General features: G+C 36.4%; 1 protein-coding gene across 2 annotated transcripts in view; it reads left to right on the plus strand.

Annotated features, from left to right (window-relative positions):
• The window catches only part of fip1l1a (FIP1 like 1a (S. cerevisiae)), a 118771-nt gene that overhangs the window by 81076 nt on the left and 10759 nt on the right, over positions 1 to 26936 (plus strand). For both annotated transcript variants that reach the window (XM_028802225.2, XM_028802226.2), the window contains exons 14-15: positions 12348 to 12403; positions 18792 to 19008. In XM_028802225.2, the coding sequence (XP_028658058.1) occupies positions 12348 to 12403; positions 18792 to 19008 (273 nt within the window). The remainder of the gene's footprint in view (positions 1 to 12347; positions 12404 to 18791; positions 19009 to 26936) is intronic.

The raw sequence follows: 26936 nt of genomic DNA on the forward strand, positions 1-26936 counted from the left end.
CTTGACCAAGTGAGGGTTACAGGGGGTCCAAATCCTATCCTGCATCACTGCGTGTGAGACACCAAACAACCTTGGTTGGGTTAGGCACGGCACCAGCCCTTTGAAAGACACAACCACACTTACTCACTCTGACTGGGGCCAGTTTATGGTCTCCAATTAACCCAACTTTCATGTCTTTTGGAATGTGTTAGGAAAACCAGCAGAAATATCCCCACAGGCACAGGAAGGGCATGGAGAATTTGTACAGCTAACTGTGCAGAATTCAAAACCTAGATATTTAATCTGTGAGGCAGTTTTAACCACTGGCTTGTCATGCTACCCTATTGGTAGCATTCATATTTTCAAGTTTAAGATTTTGATTGAAAACTGAAACTTTGTTTGAATAACAGGTAGTTTGCAATTATGGTGATAATTTATTCAGTAAACTGTATGTAAAAAAATAAATGTTCTCCTTTCCTTGGGAGTCACTGCAGATGTAAATATCAGCTGTTGTGATAGTTTGTAAACCACCTGAGCTTGTGCAGTTTCAAACATAACAGTATTCAAAGTATATTTTATAACCTGTCTGTCTATATTACAAGACACAATAGACTAAGGATGTTAATGTTCTGGCACTATGAACAGGCTATATATGAATAAGCTCAGTCTATGAAAAGCAATTTTAGTTTAATGTGTGAAGTATTTCAGGTTTAAAGTTGTTGCTTATTTGGCAAATTCAACCTTGAAATTTGGAAGACTGTATGTGTACATTAAAGCGAGAGAATTATTTGTTCTGCTTTTTATTTTTGGAAATAAGGTACAGTTTTTAAAGGAGAAATTACACTATTATGCAAATCATTGATTATCTTTTTTAATACTAGTTAACATCTTAGTTATGTTTATTGATAATAGGTATACAATTGTTTTGGTTTTTTTTTGTTTAAGAAGTATAAGCTGTCTTGTCATACTTGTAAGTACAGTATAGTACTTGTGCCAACAAAAATATTTTTGGAATATTACCAACACCTATGTGTTGGCAGTCACTATAAAAGCAGGCATTCTTAAATGCAATTTCTATTTGTCTTTGTTATTTATAGAACAGTAGTTTTGAAAACGCATGTTAGAGTAAGTTTCTTGGAAGGATTTACTTACCCCATATTGCTTCAGAGGTAGAAACTCTGGAAACTTTCTACTGGAAACAGAAGTAAATTCTGCCAAAAGGGCAATGCTTTTATGAACACTGCCAATACACATGCAGTAAGCACACTTATATCTAAGTGCCTTATTGTTTGCACTGTGCGATTCACATCAAACACCTCAGAAAAGGTTTATTTTAAATTGGGTAGAAGATATTCATCATTATATAGTAAATTTTTAATTCATATTTTCCAGTAATACAATAATAATTTAATGTGATATACAATTGCTTACCCTAGTGGTTTAGACTGCTCAGAAGTTTATATTTGATATTAATGTCGTCCTTTTCAGTTCAGGTTGGGGAGCATGCACTGGTATGAGTCAAGTGACTGCCAAATTAGCTCAATTTTCGTTTTGTAGTTTTTGTTTTTTTTTTTTTTTAAATTGGCATGTAAATCATACTGTTAGATGTTTATTTGTGATTTTCTTTTGTCGGTTATCCGTCGTTCTTTATTTGCACATTGTCATTAACATTGTTTAGGCTTTTCTGTTGCATCTACTAGCCAGAGTGAATTACTAAACAAATACATTATTTTTATTTGTGCTTTAAGTGTTTAAGGCACGTTTTGTGGTGATGTTAGTAATTTCAGTAGGTTTATCAGCAGTGTTTACTTAAACAAACAGGGTTTACCTTGTTGCCTTTAGTTCTTTTTGCTAAAATGTATTTAAAAGGTTTCAGATATTTTGTTTACTTTATTATTGTTCATATTGATGCTGTAGAATAGGGTAACCTCACATCTTTGTATTCTGCAGTATCCTCATGTTAATATTTGTATTACTGTTCCATGCTTGTTACATTCCTTCCAGGACTGTTCATATTTATGTCTGCTGTTAAATGTAGCGTAAACCCTTAACTAGAGCTTCTATAGTTTGTTACACGTCTTATATTTTGTGTTAGTTCAGGGATTTTAAACCATCCATCCATCCATCCATTTTCCAACCCGCTGAATCCGAACACAGGGTCATGGGGGTCTGCTGGAGCCAATCCCATCCAACACAGGGCACAAGGCAGGAACCAATCCCGGGCAGGGTGCCAACCCACCGCAGGGATTTTAAACCATGAAGTTAAAAAATGTTTGCTGGAATTCAGTAGCAGTGATTTGCATAATTTGACCATGTAACTCAGTTTTTCATAATCAACAGTGAAGAAGTTTATTGACTGCTGTATGAAAGAATTATTCATGACAGATGCTGTGATTTCACATAGTGGACATAAAATAAGAACATCTTGCATTCACCAAACATGAGAATCTTACACAATTGACCTCTTTACAAAATATTGTACTCAATTGTTTGTTTTGCAGTTGAGTATTTAAATATCAGATGCATTTTGCTAAAATTAATTAGGGGTTTTGGTAGTCTTTGTATTGAATCTCACGATTTTAGAAATAACTGGTGGTGTTGTGTAGTAGTGGATCTGTTTAAGGATATTTGAAACCATTCAAAGGTTTACTAGCTGTCATATGGCATTCACCCTTGATTCATTCATTGTTTCTTGCTTTTTAAATTCATATATTTATACATGCTAATTCAAAAATTAAGCATTACATATATCTTAACATTTTTCTGAGTTTAGTATAAAGTTCAGTGTACTTTTTTTGCTCTTAATTCAAGATTGTTTGCAGCACAATAAGGAAACTACACTTATTTGTTACGAATTAAATCCAAGTTGGTAGATTTTATAATTTTACAGGTCACATTTTAACCATGGTTTTAAGCTGCATTGTAACTTCTAGATTTATGTCTTTATTTTTTTTTTTTGGTATGCTCACTTATAATGTGTGAAGCACCTATTGCAATAGCTCTGTCTGTCTGTCCTCATTAAACAACTTAGCCCCTCATGGACAAATTTTGTTGAAATATGGTACACTTATCCTTCAAAGAAATTTGTTGAGACAGTTCCGTTTTTGTTGAAATTTCTTGAACACATAGAGCTGCACACGGTTTTATAATTTAAAAATCTCCAGTTTAAAAGTATTGGATGATTTGCAAACTGGTCTAATGTAAAATAGCAGAATGCTTTGTGTGATTTGTACCAACTTGTATATTTTCCACTTTTTCATCTCTGATAGACGCTACTGATGGCAAACAGATTCCTAACTCAAGTTAATGTAAAACCAGCTGACTGCGTGCATAGGGTAGGATGTTTCTTTCACTGGCTGCTTGTGCTCACTTGGGACAGCAGTCCTTCTCAAAGTAAGTCCAGTTGGCACACATGGAAACCACTACATGCTTTTTTTCTCCCCTCGATGCTTAAACAGTTTTAACAGTTAAGTTAAATTATCTTACTGGCTGTAAAAGTTTAAAATTCAAGCAAGAAAAACAAAACATTATCTATATATGAATGAAGTACCCTGTGGCTTGTGCGATGTTGTGAGTAGTGCAAATAAACATTTAGTCAGTACTATTTATCTTACACTAAACAAGATCACAACTCCATTATATACACATTATAATAATTCATGATTTCAATGTCTCTATAATTTTACTAGGTGAGCCAGACAATGAATAACTGAAGAGTGCCAGAATGTTTTAACATGCTGCATCTAATAGGCTAACATCTAATAAATCGTTGCACTGCCAAAGCAGATATTGTTACAATATATTTAGAACATTGCATATAGACCTCCAAAGTAGGCTCCTCCCAGGTCAATGTAATATATGTATAATAGTGTGGTCAAAAGTACAACTGGTAAAGATTACTTAAAAACTTGTGGTAGATCTAATTAGCATTGACAGGACAACCAAGAAGCAGATCAAAATGGGACAGTACTGCCATTTATTTTTTTTTCCATTTGAAGCACTTTGTGGAATCCTTTGTGTTTATTTGTGCAAGTGGTGTTTTTAACCCCCCTCGTGCCTGTATTCTTACTGTTGATAATGTGATAAAACAGGCATTAAGCAAATGAGGCTGGGCTTTAAACATGGGCATACAATCTACACAAATGCTCTTGTTTAGGACTTTGAAAATCTGGTCACTTTATAATTTACTTCAGAGTGCTACATTCACCTGTTATCCTTTATGGTCAATAGTGTAATAAAGTTTGCCTTTCACTTCTATTGTACCATAACATTTGTCATAGCCGAATAATTACAAAGAATTTTATTTATTCATTTATTTTTATTTAGGTTACAGTAATTGACGATTGCAAATTGTCATTGTGTGTATGTTTTATGTGTATGTGAGTGAGAGTGGTCTTTGTGATAGACTAGAGTTGTCTTTGGGTCTGCCTTCAGCCCTGTTCTGGAGAGATAGCGTTTGGCAGCTGCAACCCTGAAATGGATTGAAAAGGTTGTAGGACTTATTTTCTTTTTTTTTCACTTTCTAACTTTTTATTTTCAAACTGCTTTCATCTAACATTAAGTAAAAACTTCTTTATATAGTAGTTTGTAATTTTTAGATCTTTACACTCAGAAACAGTGAGGCAGCCATTATTTGTTCCTTTATGTCGTTATTTCAAAGCTCCTGGAGATTTTCTGTTGAAATCCCAGTCAATATCTGTGTTCTGTTTATGTATTCTCCCTATGTCTACATGTGTCAATTGAGTTCTCTGGATTTCCTTTCACATCTTGCATAAATTAATTAGTGACTTTAAATTAGCTCTCTATAATAAGTCAGTATTGGTATGTGAATTGATTTGCCTTTCCTGGGTAGGTATCTGTGGTATAGGCTTTGGCCCCCATGAGTCTGTTTTAAGTCATATTTCTTATAAATAAAAGTCTAGTTCTAACAGTGTTGGTCTGTGTCGGTTGTCTTCAGAGTACTTGGTTTTTTTATTCCAGTGAAATTCCAAAGATTGTCATGTTTGGTTAATTGGTGGTTTTAAGTTGTTTCTTTATCTGATCTTTATATGCTGTTTTTTAGCACAAGCATCAGGGATCACATCAAGGTATTTGTTCATTTTGGGATTTCTAGAATTACAAGAAGGTTATTTTAAGATGACAAGTGAACTGTTTGACATGTAAGACTTTTTGTGTGATGGATTTTGAAGAGATCATTGCATAATGATCAGAAATCTTAATCTGTGATAAAACGTTTATCCTTGCTTTTTTCTTGGGACAGATGATTACTTTACAAGTGTCTGAGCTGGCCTCTATGTCCCTTTCCCTGACCCTGTTTTATGAAGTGCCACTCTAGCCATAGAAAGTAATTCCTGTACAGTTGGCCTCTTGTCTATTCCATACCTAGTATTTGTTACCCTGAAATTCAAAGTGGCATCATATTTTCTGAGTTTCTGTATTATGCCTACACCAGTGTTTCCCAACATTTTTTTTGGCCATGCCCCACCTAGGCCTCTCTAAAATCATGATGTCCTACACTATAATATATACCTTACTAGCCAACTACGCCGCATAATTATGTATTGATGGGTGAACACTTCCTGAACGACACAGTTGTCCAAATGGGGTGGGTTTGTGGATACCACTGTGAGCGAATGAAAAGATAGACCTCTGGAGAGAGCAACATATAATTGTCCGTGACTGAAAGCGGGATCGTCTGTGATGAAGAAGGCCACGCTGATGAAAGTTACTTCGTCGGTAGGGATAAGTGTCAGTACTTGTAGATTAAGGTGTAGTGAGTCTTCGTTGTTGACGCTTAATATAGCTTGCGTACTGAGATGTTCTGGAGTCACAGTTGAGAAACACTTTTTTAATGTCTTTTAAGCACAGGGGAAAAAATGAACATGTTAAACATCCGTAATTTAATAAGCCACCAAGAAAAGTAACATTGCAACAATGCTATCTATGACCCAATCTCTGTAAACAGAAGTGAAAACAAAATCGAGCCCGGTGTATTCTTTAACTGCCTTGTGGCGCTGTAGTAATGCTGCTGCTTTGCAGTAAGGAGACTGTGGAAGATTGTGGTTTCGCTTCCCGGTTCCTCCCTGTGTGGATAGCGCTTTGAATACTGAGAACACCGCTATATCAATGTAACGAAGTATTAACAGGAAATTGTCTTCGTGTAATAGTAAAAGGCAAATTATCCACGACAAACAAACTGTTTTACATGCTGCATACCAACCCGCGGTGTAGTATAAGCCGCATAATCACGCCGCTTTTTAAATGTTTTTTAAGCAGAGGGAAAAAATGAACATTTGCAAAATCCGTAACGCTGCTTTCAGTAAGTACAATGCACACGCGTTTAATTTGTTGGCCACTTTTTGCCAGCCGTCTTTTCTGGTTTGGGCTGCTTTTGCATTGTTACCGCTTGTGGATATTAAATCTTGAAATCCTTTGAGTAACTAATTAACTAACACCAACCCACCCACACACACAGCTTGTGTGAAACAAATGCGCCCGTACTTTCATAATTTTGTTGCAGCCTATAGTAGAGTCAGGCACAGAGAAGGTCAGCTGCTGAGAGAGCATCTCGACTGTTGCAGGGCCTGCATCGGTGAAGCAGGTAAGACTAATGAAACAGAGGCACAGGGCTTATTGGTTTTTAGAGACTGCTTCCTTCATTGTGTTTTAACCTCAGTTTTAAAGGATTGTTTTAAGGATCCCATGGGAGTACCCCTCGCAAACTGTTTTAGACGCTGCATTCAGCAATTCACATCCGCGACAAACATGCCTCTTCTTACATGGTCCTGCTTTGGTGGGCGGGGAAACGTTTTCCGTGTTCCTGCAGGACCATCTAAGAAGATGCATGTTTGTCGCGGATGTGAATTGCTGTATGTAGCGTGTAAAACAGTTTGCGATGTTGCACGCGGTCATGCGTCGTAACCGAAAAGTCAACGTGGCTCAGAACTGCATGTGGACTGTAGCACAGACAAACAGAAATGACGGCGTGTTTTCCAAGGCGTCGCGTCCGAGTTGGTGGGCGTGGCTCCTTCCTGCGTGCTTTCATGGGTGTGGGCGTGGCTCCTTCCTGCGTGCTTTCATGGGTGTCTTGCCCGCTCTGGCGGCGGCTTAGAGAATTATATATATAGATTCTTATTATTACCTATTCAAAAAGTGAACTCCTACTCACATGGAGGAAGCCCATAATATCATTCATTTGATCTAAACAAGCTTCCGAAGAACATGGGAACAAAAGAGGGAAAGGATAGTTGAGTACTGACAAAGAACTCACTAAGAAATTGTTAAAAAAAAATATAATACAGCAAATACAGTTTTGAAAACATATAATAAGAGACGTGATATTCATAAATATAAAATAGCTTTAATGACAGCTTTTTCTGTAATATTTTGATCATTTTATATTTTTGTTATATTGGAAAATTTTATAATCATTGTTACAATTCATATTGTTTTAATGGTAAAAATGATTTCTAAATAGAAAAACCCAAGCATAAATTAAAGGGTTCTTCACCATCCCTTCTATGTTTATATAAATGTCTGTTAAAAAAAAATTCTATCATTTTTAACCCTTTAACCGCCAACTCCCTAAATATTCCCCAAGCCAGGCGAAATCTGAACAATTTTTGTTTTTTTACTTTTTTACATTTTTTTTACATTTTTTACATTTATTCAAGCAGTATTGACCACTAAATGTTGTGCAAGTTGCCAGTGTATACACGAAATCTATAAATGTAACCTGAATTCTCAGCTAAGCAAAACATCTTGATACCAAACCGTGCCCTTTTCAATGGTAGATACTGTCGAAACTGTAAGCGGCCCTTCCACGACAATAAACTTTCATCAACTGCAACTGACGGTCCTGGCATGTAGGGCAACTGAAATGCTTCAAATAAATGATCAATCAAAGGACGTAGCTTGAACAAGTGGTCGCGGTTTGGATCTTTCTTATCTGGCTCGTTTCTGTTGTCATTCAAATGAAAGAATTTCAGCAGCAAAGAGAATCGGTTACGTGTCATGACAGCTGCAAAAATAGGTGTTGCATACATAGGATCTGTAGACCAGTACATCTCAATATCTGGTTTTCTGATTATTCCCATCCACATCAAAATCCCAATGAATTTTTTCATTTCGTTTTCATCAGTGTCAAACCAAGCACGAACACGGGAATGTGGAGGTAAATTGGGATTTTTCTCAATAAACTGTGCTGCATACAGATTTGTCTGATGAACAAAATGTCTAATCAATCAGGTGACACAAACAGCTCATAAACTGCTCAGCAGTGTAATTGTTTACATCAACAATAAAGCCACACGTTGCCTCAAACGAATGCAGAAAAGGTAGTTCACCACGGGCAGCAGCCCAGCTGAGATGCTGGGGATACACCCACTCAGCGCCGTCATCCGATGCGTCTTCATTCACAATATCATGCAGCGCACGTTGCTGCTCATCACTGTCACTAAAATCTTCTTCAGAACTGCTACAATCATGATCAGAACTGTCCAAAATCGCCTGCAAAGCCTCACTTGAAGTCAGTTTACGTTTCGCCATATTCACAGCTGTTACATGCGAATCACGTCACATGACCGGCCAAAACAACCACAGACTTGTCGAAATACAACGTAGTAATAATACCCACGCCAAACCGTCAGTTATACTACTTGCCAGGCATTCATATAACCACAGGCAAATGTGCCGGATAATTCCGGCAGTATGGCGTTAGCATTAAAACAACGGTGCCGGATATATCCGGCAGAGGGCGGTGAAGGGGTTAACAGTGAATTTCTGTTTTTTCATTTTGTAAATTGTTTAATGTAACTAAATTCTCGAATTACCCTCCTAAAAAATTTTATTGTGCCCTACGTTGGGAATCACCGACTTACACAAACACACAGTAAGGCAGTTAAAAGCTCCTAGCTGGTCTCACATGTACACATTTGAGATATGGAATTAAAAGAAAAAACATGCAAACTTAACACAGATACTGTCTAGTCTTGATTTTGAATCCACAGTTTTGAGGTAGCAACAGCAGTATCTTTTCCTTTCCATGATTGGTAATTTAAATGCACTTTTGTCATTGTATTTTTTTGGTTAGGATCATTGAGCGAACATCATGTAAAGTACTCAACTGTATACTTGTATACTCCAAATTATTGTAATATGACTTTTGGTTGCAAATGGTTATGACTGTACTGTTTTGGTGTAACACAGCAATAGTTCAGAATCAGGCATGTTGTCATTTTAATTAAAACTATTGTAGGAAGCATCAGTGAACTTTTATTTACATTTTGTATTTTTAGCATTAGGGACTGCACTGTGGTGCAGTGGTAGCGCTGCTGCCTCTCAGTTAGAAGACCTGGGTTCGCTTCCCGGGTACTTCCTGTTTGCTTGTTCTTCCCGTGTCTGCGTGGGTTTCCTCCCACAGTCCAAAGACATGCAGGTTAGGTGCATTGGCGATCCTAAATTGTCCCTAGTGTGTGCGGGTATGTGTGCCTTGCGGTGGGCTGGCGCCCTGCCCGGGGTTTGTTTCCTGCCTTATGCCCTGTGTTGGCTGGGATTGGCTCCAGCAGATCCCGATGACCCTCTAGTTAGGATATAGCGGGTTGGATGATGGATGGATGGATTTTTAGCATTAGTATTGGCTGCAAAAATATGGGTAGGATTACAGTAATAGAGACTTTAAGGGAAATCTTTCAATCATTTGTGTCCAGTTTTGTTTTTTTGTGCTGTCAGTTTGTTAATGTCCTATTTGTTTGTGTATATTGGGTTGTAGATCTATGTATACAAGTGTTTGTTTAACTATAATGAAAATGTCTGTGCAAACACATACTCCGTGACAACTGTATTAGCCATTTCTTGCTTTGAGATCTGGTGGCTGTTAAAGTAAACTAAAGTTACTGGCATGTCTACATATCTAACTACAAATGATGTGTGCTTTGTGATATGATGCATTATCAAGTAAAAATGTTTATTTGGAAAAGGGTAGATTGTCGCCATAAAGGAATGCTTATGATCAGGAACAGTGGTTAGGTGGCATTGAAATTATACTTCATAGGTATTATACTAGGCCCAATGTGGAGCTAGAAACATTTCCCACAGAATTATATTATCCCCACTAGCTTGTACCACTGACATGGTATGGGATAGATCTATGACTTGTTTCTGTTTTATCCAAATATAGACTATAACATCTATATGTCACAGCAGAAGATGACATGCCAGCAATTCTGAAGTCTTTGGTTGTCCAGTTTTAGAAATCAGACAACCACCATAACCTCTTTTTTTCTGTGCAGTTTGGAGTAGTCTTCCACTTATGAAGCCTTTTACTTCAAAGTGTGACACCTACTGCATTAAAAGAGATACTGATTTCAGTGTTTATGGCCTTTCTGTTGGCTCTAGCAAGAATACACATTCTCCCTTCACATCTCCAAGTAAAAGGTTTTTTTACCCACATAAACTGCTATTTGCTGAATATGTTTTGATTATAGTAACATTCTCCGTAAACATTATAGATTCCAGTTTGTTAAAATCCCTGAAGAGCTGCTGTTTCTTGTACCTCTGCATCTGACATCAACAATCATACCACAGTTAGTTTGCTTAAATAATACAACTTATTTATTTTAATGACCTATCAAACAAAAAGTAAAACATCTTGAGTATTTCTGCATGCTGTGCATATTATGTTGTAGCCACTTTATTGGCTAATTGATATTTTGTGCTAATGTGCTAGTTTTTCAAATGAATCTGAGTGAATATAAACAAAAAAACAAAGTATTTTCACTAATTCTGTCCATATTTGTTCTTTAATATAGAAACAGTGCTGTATTTGGACAGTGACACAGTTATCATTAGAGTTACTCTATACCTAAGCGTACTGGTATTGAAATGAAACCAAGGGTATGAGCTTGTAGTATAGACTTTTATTTAGCATTAAATCATGAGTATTTACATAAAATATGAATGACATTTCAGCACTTATAACATTTCTTTATGCTTTTAAGAAACCAAAGATAATTAGACAAAGTAATACCTTAAAGAGAACTGTCATATTTAATATATGGTTACAAATCCTTTGCAGTCAATGACTGCAGTCTAGAACCTGCAGACATCACCAGACGTTGAGGCTTCTTCCCTGCTGATGCTCTGCAAGGCCTGTACTGTGCTATCTTCAGTTCCCATTTGTTTCAGGTGTTTGTTACCTCTAGTCTTGTCTTCAGCAGTTAAAATACATGCTTAGTCAAATTTTGGACATGTGCTTGACTCACCCATTAAAGAACATTCTACTTTACAGTTTACAAAATTCATTGGTTGCTTTAGCAAAGTGCTTTGGTGGTTATCCTGCTGCAGTGTAAAGCACTGACATGTGTTTTATGCATTCTGTTGAATCTAAGTGTTTATCTCTGTCCATTTCTGAATTCATCCTTGTTGCTTTTCTTTGCTGTTATTTTATCAGTAAATACAAGGAAAGCAGTTTTATTGGCAGCCATATATGACTAAGCCTTTACACAACCTCCACAATGTTTCACAGAGAAGATGGTAGTTTTAGGATTTTGAGCTGTCTGTCTTTCTCCACACATTTCGTTTTCCATCACTCTGGTCCAGGTGAGAGGAAGATTTGACTGTCCATATGACCTATTTAATGCAATTCTGAGCAAATTGTAAATTGGGAGTTCTCCTCTTGAGGCTTACCAGTGATTTGTATTTTGTGGTGAAACCTCTGAAGTAATGCTTCCATCATGGACAGAGTTGATTTGGTCCAAAATTGGAAAGTGTTTTTTTCTTTAGAAGTGAAAGTATTCTTCTGTCATCCACTAAAGTAGGCTTCCTTGAATACCAAATGACCTGGTAGATTTCAAATTCACAAGTGCGTTCCTGTAGACCGTAATTGTGCATGACTTGAAGCTGCAGCAACTCATACCTCACCACAGAACAGCTAAACAGTCATTTATCAAGTTACTTTTGGATTTTTAAAATCCATGGGACAACATATAGGAACTGGTGCAATTCCTATACTTCTAACCATTTTTTATGTAAATACTCTTGATGTTATGCTGAAGGTCTACACATTAAAGGCTCATATACTTTATTTCATTTCAGATTCAGTATACTTGGATAGACAGCCACACTAATAACAATTATGTCACTGTTCGCATTTTAGGCTACACTTTATTATTGTATGCTCAGAAGATCTTCAGTGGAATTGAAGCACTGTGGCTAATTAATATTAATTCACGCCTAAGCATTGTGCAAAAATTAAATCACATAAGCTATATGAATCAAATGTACAGTTATGAAGCCTTTTTAGATGTTTAACAGTGTTGAAACTAGTTAATAATATTTTGTGTTAACATAGCTTTTGATGTTTTTCTTAGTGGGCATGCTGGGAACTATGATGGTCGCAACCTTCCACCTTATCCATTTAGTGGCGGTAAGTACTTGCACAAATAAAATAAAATAAAAAAATGGTTGTGTTGTTTTAGTCTACTAGAAAGCACTAACAAGGAGTAAAGCCTGTGCAAATTTAGTATTTTTTTTAATGATTAGTGTTAAACTCTGGTGACAGATGTGATTGAACCATTAAGACCTAATGACCATAACATACTACATTTCACTCTGTTTTGGGAAAACACATATTTAAAGACGGAAAAGTCTGGCTGGGCAAATTTTGAACAAATACAGCGAAGCCTAATTGGTAATTTGGGATAAATGATTAAGTGTGGAGACAGTTGAAGACTTTTGGGACTGGTTTAATAGTTTTTTTATATGTAATGCAGGGCACATTTATCTTAACATTTAGAAGCTGTGGGGAATTTAATAACATAACTGCAGTGAATAAATAAGAAGCTGCAAAGGAGAAAACAGTTGTGCAAGACATTCAAGACTAAAAGGTCCAGCACTAACTGGGGCAACAGTAAAATATATTAGGAAAGCTAAAGAGTTGTTGGGAAGAAATATTGCAGAAGAGCAAAAGATGAGTAAAAGGTAATCTGTCAAAATTTAAGTGGGCTTCACACACATCACTGGTAAACTAATGGCAGCATTTATTAAGGAGAAGATTAAATCTCACATGTAAGGAAACAAATACTTGGGAATAGAAAGGCATGTGAGAGGAGAGGTAGCATATGATATTTACCTGGACTTTCTAAAGGTTGTAAATAAGATACCAAATGAAAACTTAGTAATAGCACTAACAGAACTAGGCATTTACGGTGTTCTGTTTTAGTTGTGGATGGGGGTAGCTATAGTGGACACTGTTCATTTTAATATACTAAATTACCTGTATAAGAATATATCCAATGAGCTTTGCAGATAGTAAGCTAGGAGGAAAGGCAGTTAATGCACAGTCAGCTGAATTATTGCAGAAGTACCTGGGCATTTAGGCTTTGGATAATTTGTGTCAGATGAAATGTTGGTTAATGTAAAGTATTACGCGGTTCGTGAGAAGGACCAAGAAGTCATGGTGTACTCATTATCTAAAGTATATCCAGACAGAGTGCAGAAGTTATTTAGAAGAGTACTAGGATGTTAGGTTATATGGCACAATATGTATAGTACAAATCAAAAGAGGTTATGCTTAAGTTATATAATTCATTAGTGAGCTCTCAATTGGAGTATTGGGGATTGTTTCAGTGTCCATGTTACAAAAAAAAAAGATGTAGCAACATTAGAGAAAGTCCAGAAAAGAGCTACTAGGCTGATTCCAGGACTGAAAGGTATGAGCTATAAAGAGACATTGAAGGAGTTGAACCTTTCAGTTTAAATTAGTGGATACTTGCTATAACTTTAAAACTTTCATCAAGAGCACTAGAACATAATGAACTTATTAGCGACAATTTTTACACAATTATTAGGTTTTTTTCCCCCCACACATAGATCATTATACATATGGAATAAATTGTATTATTGTGGGAGAAAGTAGGTTTTTAGGGACCGTCAAATTTAGACTTGATGTTATTTTGGAGAATCAAGTTCATTTTGTTAGAGAACGGCTAAGTAATATCCATACACATAATGTCTCTCTGCTGAAGTATCTGCTACTTCCAACAGTATTTTAGATAGTTGTTCCCTCTCTGTACATGACACATAATGAATTGTGTTTGGAATTTCTGTGCATCATTTATGTTCCATCTATAATGGTTGTAGTCAATGCAAATTTTAACAACACAACTAAAATAGGTCCTACTATTGTTATGTTTTTGTTTTATTATGTGTATTTAACAGGTTTCTGCATAACATCTAATATGTTACATTTTGTTGGTCAGGCCACATTTTTATAATAAACAATTTGTTGCATACAAGAAAAATTACTTAAGGAATGAATGCTAGCAAAAATTAAAAGATGTGATTAAGTAGACTTGTGTAACTAAAATGTACTGAAATTATCTTAACATTAATCTTAGTCAGATTAATGGATGTGATTGTAAAAGAAGATGGAGAGAAAGATCTCAATACATCAACCAACAATTTGGGGTCAATCAAACTACTACTTAGGGTTTGGACAAAACATGTAAATACATTTAAATGCTTACACGTCTGAAAAATAAAAAGATCTTAAATAAAATTAAAGATGACATCCCACTACAGGCTTCAGCACGACTTCTATTAGGAAAGCATGTCACATATAATAACTGCAGTTGCTGAATCTAATTGCTTCAGAGGTTGTCAGTAGAATTATAGAGGGTGACTTATTACATGATTCAGCCATGATCTTTCATCATTGTTCTGAATCTTCTGTTATACTGCAAATGTACTGTGACTTTTGTCTCATTCTGGCATTCAGTCAGTGTGGAGCACACCAGAATTGGCTGCCATCAATGCTCAACTTTTTTAATTTTTCCAGTTTGCTGTGATAAACATTGAACAGACATCTGTAGAGGTTGAAAAGTTTGATGAGGCGTTCCTGTGTTTGCTCAGTCCAAAACACTTGCTTTTCTCTGCCTATGGGCTTTGTGTGCATCTTAGTTTCCATTGACCACTCATCAACTATTAATTCTTGCAGAGACAAAAGCAAACCAGTGAATGATTACACTTCAATCAAAACAATTTCCTTTTTTATATAGTAGGTGACAGAATGCTATAACTGAGTCACGGGAGTGTCTAAATACACACCTGATGACATGGTTGCACGTAGATTGTTGTAGAGAGTTCCAACTGTCTACAGCTTGCTTTTAGTTTCAGAAAAGTTTTGTGTCATGCCGGTTTTACACAATGAAAATGTGCACCTATAAAGTGTGATTTATCACGAACACTTGAGACTCTAGGTGGATCTGTCACTTTTCTGATTGTGTGCCAAAGCTATTAAAAAAGGATCATAGAATGGTAGATTGTATGGATTTGAATTTTATTTTTTAAAGAAAGACATCATGATGTTGGAGAGGGTCCAGTGAAAAACTACTAGTCAAATTACAGAAATCCAGGATATGAGCTGCCTAAAGAAATGAGGTTGTAGAAATATAACTAATAGTATCAGACGGGTATTTAAAATTTGATAGTGTAGAGATGTTATGAGAGTAGGAAATGGAGAGCTATGTTAAGTTTAATAACATTTTCTTGTCAAAATGCTTCTTGAGTTATGTAATGTTACTCAGTGGACACCTGCAGGGAAATGAAGAAAATGGCTGTCTTACATTTTCCAGCTTTGTTTACAATGACACAACCCAATATTTAAAAAAAAAAAAGTACATTAATTTGTGCCCCACGCCCAAACATAGTTCACAGAGTTCAGAATTCACAGAATCAGTCCAAACCAGTACTTCCCAAATTCATAGTAATACTTTCTTATAGACTGAGGTATATGAGTGTAACATCTTAAGATTTTTAAATGTTTTTTGTTTAGCAAAGTGATCATTGGGTTTGCCCTTGATAGGGCTGCATGATAACAGAAAAAATTATTATCACGATTATTTTGCTCAAAATTTTTATCACGATTAATAATGCCGATTATTCCTTTGGTAATGAACTTTTATTCACTTGTGTATTCTTATTGCACTTTACAGCCACAAATAAAGAAAAATAAACAAACCGAACATGTTTCGAATGGAGAGTTTTTCTTAGCTGTGGTAAATAAATAAAATTAAACTGCCTCTTTTACATCAACTTGTAATAAAATCAAATAAGAATAAAAAATTTTTACAACATGTTACAGATTTTTGCCTAAGAACACAAGCCTGTCAACTTGATCGGGCTTTAGGGAAGAACGCAAGCAAGTAACTACGTTTCCACCGGAACTAAAAGCCCTCTCTGAAGGAGAGCTTGTGGCTGGTATGCACAAGTATTTTTTTGCCACTTTTGAAAGCCTTGGGTAGATCTTTTCATGTTCTTTCCACCATTTTAATGGGTCCCCCTCACTATCCAGGTAGCTTGACTGCAAGTAAGATTCCAGCTCACAGGCTACACTGGATTTCTGGTTGTTAGGTGGCAAGGCTTGTTCAGCAGTTTTAAAGTAGCTTCCTAAAGTCATCTTTTTCTTTGGGGCACATCCAGCTTCAGCATCCTCCTCGCTGGTCTCTTGTGCTGTTTCTTGGGGTGGCACCTAAACACAGAAAAAGGCATTTAGAACAAATTTAACTAATTGAGACTTAAAACACTAATATAGATCTCAGTGCAGCTCATTTTTATTACCATCATTGCCAAAGTCTGCATCTCAGCTTTGAGTCTGGATTGAATTGTTGTTTTGTTGTCCTCAGCCGTGTATCTCATCTTAAATCGTGGATCCACCGTAGATGCCATGTCCAATAGAGCTTGGATGTCTGGGTCACTGTATTTTTCGTTTAGGTACTCCAAAATTTTAGACTTGATTGCTCTTGACAGGTCAGTATCATCATCCTTTCAAGATTGATGCGTTGAAAAGATGAAGAACTGGCTTAACAAATGACATGCTGACGTACTTCTCGCCAGACAGTGCATCTGTAAAATTAACTAGAGGGTGCAAGGATTTGTTGATTGTCTCTAGTACATCCATGTCCTGCCATGTTGGGATAAGATGACGAGACTTCTTGTCAGAGGACAGGACATGTGCAATGGCCTTTTGCTGCTCGATGATTCTCTCTATCATGGCCTGACATGATCCCCACCTTGTTGGACACTCTGTTTTCAGTGAGTGCTCTGGGAGTTTCATCTCCTTTTGTGCAGCTAAAAACTCTCTCTTACGCTTTCAGCTGTAAGAGAAGGAGCTCACCAACTTTTTACAGAGCCCCACAGCCCGGTCAATTCTTGGATCCTTCATGGCATTCTCTTCAGGAAATAAACATGATCAGAAAAAAAAAACAGTAAGACACAGGAAGACTCTTGTTGTTTATGCAACTTTTGATCAGAAATAAAAAAAAAAAAAGTTTTTTATTTCACTAATTATATACACCTACATAAGACAATTATCAAACATTTATTAATAAATAATAAACACTCACTTATTCTAAATTCATCTGGGTTCACAAACATTAACATAATAGTATTTGACTAATCAAATATTTTTTAACTTTTAAATGTATCTAATTTGATAGATTAGCAGAATAAAAATGATAATTATTATACTGTAGACATATGACTCATTGTCATTATAATGTGTCATTATAATCAGGGGTGCACATAACTTTTTGAGTGTGTTCCTCAGGTGAGTAGCATGAGCTGGTGTTTGGTACGCACTCCGCAGCGACGTCTTAATAAGTGCAGATCGCTCCCTTAAGGTTTTGTGGTTTTTATCGTCATTGTGCAACTTGACAGAACACAAGGTTGCGTCTTGAGCGTAATATGCATTAAACAAATGTATTGCGTTTCATTAAAAATGGTATGAAAGAATCACTTGTTCTTTTGTGATAAAACCGAAATAAAATAAAATAAAATACTATTTGAGTACGTATCTAATATCACGTGAGAGCGTGGCGCTTAAATATCCTTTAATAAATAACGTCACTGACTAAAGACTGTTGGTGAAGAGCGCACTTGTCATTTGTTTGATGGTTTCCATCAGAATTTAAATTTGAATAGATGTTTACTTTTCTTGTAAACTTTACTCTAGATATTTAGCCTTTCTGAAATGATCATTAAGTTATTTAGCTTGCTCTGACATGAAGACTATTACTGGGAAATGCATTCTCTTTTTATAAAGTAAAATCCAAGATCTTGTGGAATTCACCCTATAGCTTGAATATGGGTGTCAGTGGTGAATAAGTATCTTTAATGAGTAGAATCTGTCATCTGCATAGTTTTTGTGGAAGTGCTTCCCTCTGTATACCTTTTATCCTTTTATTAGCAGTCTGATAGGCTCTAATAGCAATTGCAAAAACCTTTGGTGTGAATTGACCTCCCAGGGTGGTTTCCAATTGTATTGTGGAATAGTCAATATTTATATTTTTAATAGAACCGAGGCTTCTGGCCTGGAATGTAATAATTTCTTCCAAGCATATATATTGAGATCACCCTCAAGCAGATACCTGTATTTAGTTCCATTAAAGATGTCCAAAGATAACAGGACTTCTGAAAGCTCTAAAACCGTGAGGGCAAATGGTATATTTTACTAATCATTTAAGGATTAATGATTTATTTGGTAATAAATTCAATTTGATCATGTGATATTATAAACGGGAGCAATTTGTCTATTCTCATAGCAAATAGTTTTACTAGGATCTTAACATCACTGTTAATGAGTGAGATTTGGTGTGTAGGATGAACACTAAAAAAAAAATAATCTATAATGGAAAAGAGAATACAATATTCTGTGTACTGTTCATTTTAACTTCCCTTTAGTGAGTTTAATTTGATCTTGGGGGGAGGGAGAGAATTCTTCAGTCGTGTTATTAATTTTTCTTTCTATCCTGTAGGATATCCACATCTCCCAGGCAATATAACATCTTGGTCTAATATAATTGACAACTCAAAACAATGGGACTACTATTCAAGAAGAGACAAGGAGCGAGAAAGAGATAAGGAAAGGGACCGTGAGAGGCCCAGAGAAAGAGGCCATGATAGAGAAAGAGAACGGGAAAGGGAACGTGAGCGGGAACGAGATCACAGTCCTTCATCCATGGTATACAACAGGTAAGGCACTCATGTAAAATTAAATTGAGTAGTGAACAGTTAAGTACTGAAGTTAAGGTTCAGATTAATAATGAATAAAATAGCAGTTAAATCAGTTGAAAGTATGAACTGTAAATGTGCGAGTTTCCTGCAGTGGGCTGGTGCCCTCTCTAGGGGATTGTTCCTGCTTTGTAACCTGTGCTGACTTGGTTATACTCCAGCCTCCAAACCGTGACCCTGTTTAGGATTAAGTGGATTAGCAAATGACACGGCATATTTTGCCTTTTTTTTTCTTTCTTTCATTAAATCGACTTAATATTTTTCTTACATTTTTGTTTGCATTATGTACACTTTGAGCTGTATATGCAGATTCATAAAGCAAACAAGACAATATAGTTATATATTGGTAGAAAAACCATTTGTGATAATATGCAAATATGTACGCAATATGGAAAAGCTTGTCAATTTTATTTTGGAAACATTAGTTGAATTGGATTTTTGTTTTTTGTTTTTTTTTAAACAAATTTGTTGTATTGCTAAGACTACTTTCATATCCAGAAAAGGCTATACCATTTCAGTATTGTCTTGGAATTAACATTAATCCTTCTGGTTTTGAGGATTCATTAATCAGTAAAATCTTTGTCTCTTGACATTTAACATTCCTAGGTAGATTGTGTTCCTTTTATGGCATAAAATTAGAAATCCAATTATTTTCAGCTCCTAAATTGAAGTATTTTTGTGGTCTTTAATTATTGGACTGCCCCTTCATTGCAAAATTCAATTTGTTCACCTTATATAGTAAATATTTAATTAAGGATCAGTTTCATTATACAAGTAATGTAATGAACTAAGTTGTTCATGTCTTGTAAAAATTACTACCAGGAAATTCAACCGTTTCTTACAAGCTATCCTCCATAGCCTAGTTCTGTTGTACTCCTCTGCTGCTATTTCACTTTTTAACTCTGTAGGAAAGTCAATTCAGCATCCTCCTTGTGAATATAAGGACATGCAAATGGAAGAGTCAGGTGTAAATGAGTTTTAATGATTCCTAAAACAACAAGAAAGTAATTAGATCCTCTCCCAGCAGCATTCAAATACATTGCAAAAACCTTTCATATATGGTGTCACATGGCACAAAAATGCATACCTCTGTATTCACTGTTGGGTCTCTTAGTGACTGTTTAAATCAGCCCATCTGTCTTTGAGATTTTGTATAAGTCAGATAATTCCCGGAGTCGTAGTCCAGATCAGGAATCATTGAGGCAGTGGCTCTAACCTCTACAATTTTGTAAATTAAGATTTAGCCAAACCGATGACCTACAACATGGAGGCTGACTATTGTCCTTTCTGTACACAGGGAATTGAAATACCCTTTGTCATACTTTGTGAAGATAGAGCTAGCGCTATTACAAAATTATAAAGAGGTAGCTTGCAGTGTGCAAAGGCCTATGTCAGTATGATTGTGTTATTTACCAAAACAAACCAAAAACCTAAACATTTTTTATAAATAATTCCTGCTATTTGATAGAGCAATAAAGCAAATTACATGGTCACTTAATAACAAGCCATTAATAAAATAACCTATTTGTAATATATTTGAATTCAAGTTAACAAGTACATAGGCAAATATAAACACCTATGTAACCACTTACTTACAACCCCCAGTCTCAGAAATTTGTGTGTGTATATATATATATATATATATATATATATATATATATATATATATAATATATATATAATATATATATAATATATATATATATAATATATATATAATATATATATATATAATATATATATAATATATATATATATATAATATATATATATATATATATATATATATATATATATATATATGTATATATATAATATATATATATATATATATATATATATAGAGAGAGTTCAAAAACAAAATCCCCTTTTCAATCAGTTCTTTCCTGATGTCTGCAATTGGTTTCTTCACTTCCTGAAGAACACCTTTAGACAAAATAGTCTTTCCTTCACAGCAGGTATACAGCATTTCCAGTCTGTTGTCTGTGACAGTGCATATCCAGAAAACACCACACATAAAGTATCTATCTATCTATCTATCCAACGAAATGGCAGGTTGACGTTCTATGCTTTCCTCAGTCTTTGCCATTACCTTTCTTCTGTTCAACCCATACATTGCAAGAGCTTAGAAATACCAAGCAAGAAATTTGCTCAGCTTTCCATTTTATGCAGATTTCAAGTGAATAAGGTTTAGATATACCATTATTTAGCACCATCATCATCATCTTTGTCCATTTCCATCCTCCTCCTACCCCCTGTATCCTCAGCTGGCCCATCCTCTTCCATCTCCATTGTAGAAGGCCATCTCATTACTTAGAACAGTTCTATTTGAACTTATCCCCACTGTACTAAAGAGATTTAAATTTTTTTTTTTTAATTATCAACAGATTCCTCATAGAATATTGAGGGTTTTCTGATGTAAGACTATGATCCAAAATTGTTTGTGTTGTACTGTTTAACCCAGCTTTCTACCTGGCAAGATCTACTATAGAAATCATGAATTCAAGTCTGTCTGTAGAGTCTATATTTAGGTTTTCTTTTCTCTCAGTGTGCTAGTATTGGTGCAGTGCTTGATTTCTATGTGGGGATGCAGAAATTAATGTGTGCATTACAGAATAACACAGGGTCCAAACTCAAGAACCAGCAAAATTTTAACATCTGGTTGGCAGGCTGTTTCCTTGCTGGCTAGAATAAAAATTGCTGGTCATTCAAGAGTTGCTTGAAATTAACCTTAATGATTTCCAGGCTATATGTCTGCTTGCCAGGCTTTCAACATGTCTTTAGCAAAAACTGCTGTTGAAGCTGAATTTGGATATACAGGTTTTCTATATTTCATACATCTGTGAAAGAAGCTGCTGCAGCTATATATATTTACACTGAAAAGGAGAAGTTCTTAATGTGCAAAATATGCTCCATGGCTAAGTAAAAGGCTTTGTTTGACAGGTAAAAAAAAGGGTGTAATTTATTTGTGTCCTAAAAAAAACACCTTTGATGGTGTTTTAGAAAAAGGCAGATTATAACAAAACTATTCATGTTACAGTGGTGTGAAAAACTATTTGCCCCCTTCCTGATTTCTTATTCTTTTGCATGTTTGTCACACAAAATGTTTCTGATCATCAAACACATTTAACCATTAGTCAAATATAACACAAGTAAACACAAAATGCAGTTTTTAAATGATGGTTTTTTATTATTTAGGGAGAAAAAAAAATCCAAACCTACATGGCCCTGTGTGAAAAAGTAATTGCCCCCTTGTTAAAAATAACCTAACTGTGGTGTATCACACTTGAGTTCAATTTCCGTAGCCACCCCCAGGCCTGATTACTGCCACAACCTGTTTCAATCAAGAAATCACTTAAATAGGAGCTGCCTGACACAGAGAAGTAGACCAAAAGCACCTCAAAAGCTAGACATCATGCCAAGATCCAAAGAAATTCAGGAACAAATGAGAACAGAAGTAATTGAGATCTATCAGTCTGGTAAAGGTTATAAAGCCATTTCTAAAGCTTTGGGACTCCAGCGAACCACAGTGAGAGCCATTATCCACAAATGGCAAAAACATGGAACAGTGGTGAACCTTCCCAGGAGTGGCCGGCCAACCAAAATTACCCCAAGAGCGCAGAGACGACTCATCCGAGAGGTCACAAAAGACCCCAGGGACAACGTCTAAAGAACTGCAGGCTTCACTTGCCTCAATTAAGGTCAGTGTTCACGACTCCACCATAAGAAAGAGACTGGGCAAAAAACGGCCTGCATGGCAGATTTCCAAGACGCAAACCACTGTTAAGCAAAAAGAACATTAGGGCTCGTCTCAATTTTGCTAAGAAACATCTCAAAGATTGCCAAGACTTTTGGGAAAATACCTTGTGGACTGATGAGACAAAAGTTGAACTTTTTGGAAGGCAAATGTCCCGTTACATCTGGCGTAAAAGGAACACAGCTATTTCAGAAAAAGAACATCATACCAACAGTAAAATATGGTGGTGGTAGTGTGATGGTCTGGGGTTGTTTTGCTGCTTCAGGACCTGGAAGGCTTGCTGTGATAGATGGAACCATAAATTCTACTGTCTACCAAAAAATCCTGAAGGAGAATGTCCGGCCATCTGTTCGTCAACTCAAGCTGAAGCGATCTTGGGTGCTGCAACAGGACAATGACCCAAAACACACCAGCAAATCCACCTCTGAATGGCTGAAGAAAAACAAAATGAAGACTTTGAGTGGCCTAGTCAAAGTCCTGACCTGAATCCAATTGAGATGCTATGGCATGACCTTAAAAAGGCGGTTCATGCTAGAAAACCCTCAAATAAAGCTGAATTACAACAATTTTGCAAAGATGAGTGGGCCAAAATTCCTCCAGAGCGCTGTAACAGACTCATTGCAAGTTATCGCAAACGCTTGATTGCAGTTATTGCTGCTAAGGTGGCCCAACCAGTTATTAGGTTCAGGGGGGCAATTACTTTTTCACACAGGGCCATGTAGGTTTGGATTTTTTTCTCTCCCTAAATAATAAAAACCACCATTTACAAACTGCATTTTGTGTTTACTTATGTTATATTTGACTAATGGTTTAAATGTGTTTGATGATCAGAAACATTTTGTGTGACAAACATGCAAAAGAATAAGAAATCAGGAAGGGGGCAAATAGTTTTTCACACCACTGTATGTACACTGATACAGAGCTTTGAGGGCCAATGAAACTGAACTTTAAATAAACAAGCAAGTAAAAAAAACATTATTTGGGCCCAGCCAAGGCATTTAATCTTATTACAGTTGAGAGGTCTGTTTCATTTGATCAGTGTTTTTCAACCGGGGTTCCGTGAGTGCTAGCCAAGGGTTCTGCCGAAAAAGTCCTAAATTTCCGGAAAATGCTGGGACAAAATCCAGCATTGTGGTTTTATGTGGTTATTAATCGTTCTTTAGTCAGTTGCTGTTTCTCTGTTAGTCTATGTCACTGTCTCATTCTCATCTCCCTGACAGGCCGGTTAACTGCCTGCTCCACCGTTCTTATCTCCGCCCCTCTCTCGCTCCCAAAGTTAAATGACGGCCAGAGTACAAGGATGATGTGCTTTCACTAGCTATAGGTGGCGGTTGTGCGGGGACGGCAGTTTGCGTGGTGTAATAGCAGTTAGGCTTGTCGTTTGCATTAATTTTTGTAAATTGTTTTGATTTCGAACATGGACTGATTTGTTAAGAAGTGTAAATTAGAAGACGCCGCAGCACATGACGATACTCAGGTTCCGGAACAGTTGATTGAAGCTGCAACTGCTACCATTAGCACTGCAACCACTCAGCTGCAGTTGCCGAAAAATGCCTCCGGCAATCCACAACTCAAAGTTCGCCAGTACAGTGACAACTACTTAGCTCTAAGATTCACTTGGATGGGAGACCCTGACTGCCCTTCACCACTGTGTATTGTTTGTGGCGAAAAACTTGCCAGTAGTGCCATAGCGGCATTTAACAACTAGACATCCGGAGGTATCAGACAAAAACGCACAGTACTTTCAGATGACATTGGCCTTGAATAAGAATCAAACGGCTGCGTTTGAGAAAAAGTTCAAGATAAGTAAGAAAGCTCAAGAAGCAAGTTATGCTGTGGCAGAGATTGTTGCTAAGAAAATGAAATCGCATAACGTCGCTGAAACAGTAATTTTACCTGCATGCCAAGAAATGGTGAGGATTATGTTTGGGGGAGGATGCCGTATCAGAAATTAAATAAGATTCCACTTTCAGACAATACGATAAGTAGGCGTATTGCTGACATGTCCAGTGATATTGAGCGCAATGTTCTCTCAAAAATTAAAAGTCGTGGGTTCTTTGCAATTCAGGTCGATGAGAGCACAGACATCAGCGTAAAGCACAGCTGCTTGCATTTGTTCGCTTTATTGACAATGAAGCTATTATGGAAGACTTTTGTTGCTGCAAAGAGTTGCCAGAAACAACAAAAGGACAAGATGTTTATGACGTTTTAAATTCACATTTGCAGTCTTGCAAGTTGACTTGGAAAACTGTGTTGGCATTTTTACGGACGGTGCGCCTGCAATGACAGGAAATGTCAAAGGCTTTGTCTCGCTGGCACAACAACAGAATCCCAATATTATTGTCACTCATTGTTTTCTTCATAGAGAAGCACTGGTTGCTAAAACAATTGGACCTGAACTGAAGTCTGTACTGGACATGGTGGTGAAAATAGTTAATTACATGAAGGTGAGACCACTAAAATGTCGTCAGTTTGCGAAAGTGTGGAAGCAGACCACGTCACTCTCATCCAGCATACAGACGTACGATGGTTGTCTCACGGAAAAGTTTTGCGTCGTTTTTACGAACCAAGAGAAGAGATGCTAGTCTTCTGTTCGCAAGGAAACCTGAAGGACTTTGCAGAAATTCTGGGCAATGAATCTTGGTGTTCTAAGCTAGCATATTTGGCTGACATATTTCACGAATTGAACTTCTTGAACAGTGGCATGCAAGGCAGGAACGAAAACATCTTGACGTCAACGGACAAAATAAGTGCTTTTCAGAAAAAATTGACAATTTGGAAGAAACGCGCAAGTGCAGGGAATGTGGAAATGTTTCCTAGTGTTGTTGACAGAAACGTATCAGGACATTTTGCCATTGATTTTGAATCACTTGGACACACTGTTGGCAGGTCTCAGCAAATATTTTCCGTCAATATCCATGGACCAGTACGACTGGGTTTGAAGCCCATTTGTAGAATTTGAACCGTCCGAAGGATAGTTCACCTTGTCAGAAGAGGAACAGCTTGCTAGAGTTGCAAGTGACAGAAACACTGAGATTAAAGCACTCAGAGTTAAACCTGGATGCATTCTGGATGCTGGTTGAAAAGGAGTACCCATCAATTGCTCAGAAAGCTCTGCGACTGTTTGTGCAATTTTCAGCTTCTTACTTGTGTGAGTTTGGATTTTTAGCCTTAACCACAATTAAACACAAGAAGCAAGAATGGACTGTTGTCAGTCGAAGAAGAACTTTGTGTGTGTGTCTGTCTAAAACACGACCCAGAATTAACTTATTAGGTAAAAAATCATCAAGCACAAATTTCTCATTGAACTTTTTGACTACTGCGATGTAATGGTAACTAAAATAAAAAGCATCATCTTAAATTTCTACTATAGACAATTGCGGATTTTAACTTTTATGTAATTTTTTTAAAAAATTGTTGTAACGCTTGGTGAACTGTGAATAGGCCAAACATAAATTTTGTAAATAATATGATTAAACATAAAAGCTACGTTTCCGCTCATCTGGTTTATTACATGATATAGGACATACTGGTGGATGATTGCACAGGGTTCCGTGAGCAAGGTAACCATTCGCAGCAGGATTCCACTCCAGCAAAAAGGTTGAAAAACACTGCACTAGATGGAAACTTAATAATTATCCCAGCAACAAATGTACCCGGCGAGTAGTCCCCAAACACTCTAACAATGTGCAAAGCTGGTAAATATATACTACAGAGATGTGTTTGCTGTTAAAGGTGGCATAATAAAATACTAAAAATTGGAAATCGAATACTTATATGAACAGCATAGTTCCTTTTCAATTCCTAGTATTTTTTCTAAAATTAAACAATGCCACATTACAAAAATAGCTTTAGGGATTTGGCATAAAATGTCACAGAGTAAAATTTCAGACTCTGGTTTGTTTATTAAAATTGGAGAATTGGTTAAAACTAGAATCCCTAAAGCCTATGAAAATATTCATAATACCAGGCCATCTTGAATTCCCTCACACTGCACCTCCTCATCATCACCTTTCTTTTGCAAATGTAGCAAGCAGCCTGCTATCTCATCCCCCACTGAAGCAGCTGAAGTCAGATGCAATATTCTCACCACTGAAGTCTCTATTTGGGAGTTAGGTATCTAGAATTGTAT

Source organism: Erpetoichthys calabaricus, chromosome 5, assembly GCF_900747795.2.
Source record: "Erpetoichthys calabaricus chromosome 5, fErpCal1.3, whole genome shotgun sequence".
In the NCBI taxonomy this organism is placed as follows: domain Eukaryota; kingdom Metazoa; phylum Chordata; class Cladistia; order Polypteriformes; family Polypteridae; genus Erpetoichthys; species Erpetoichthys calabaricus.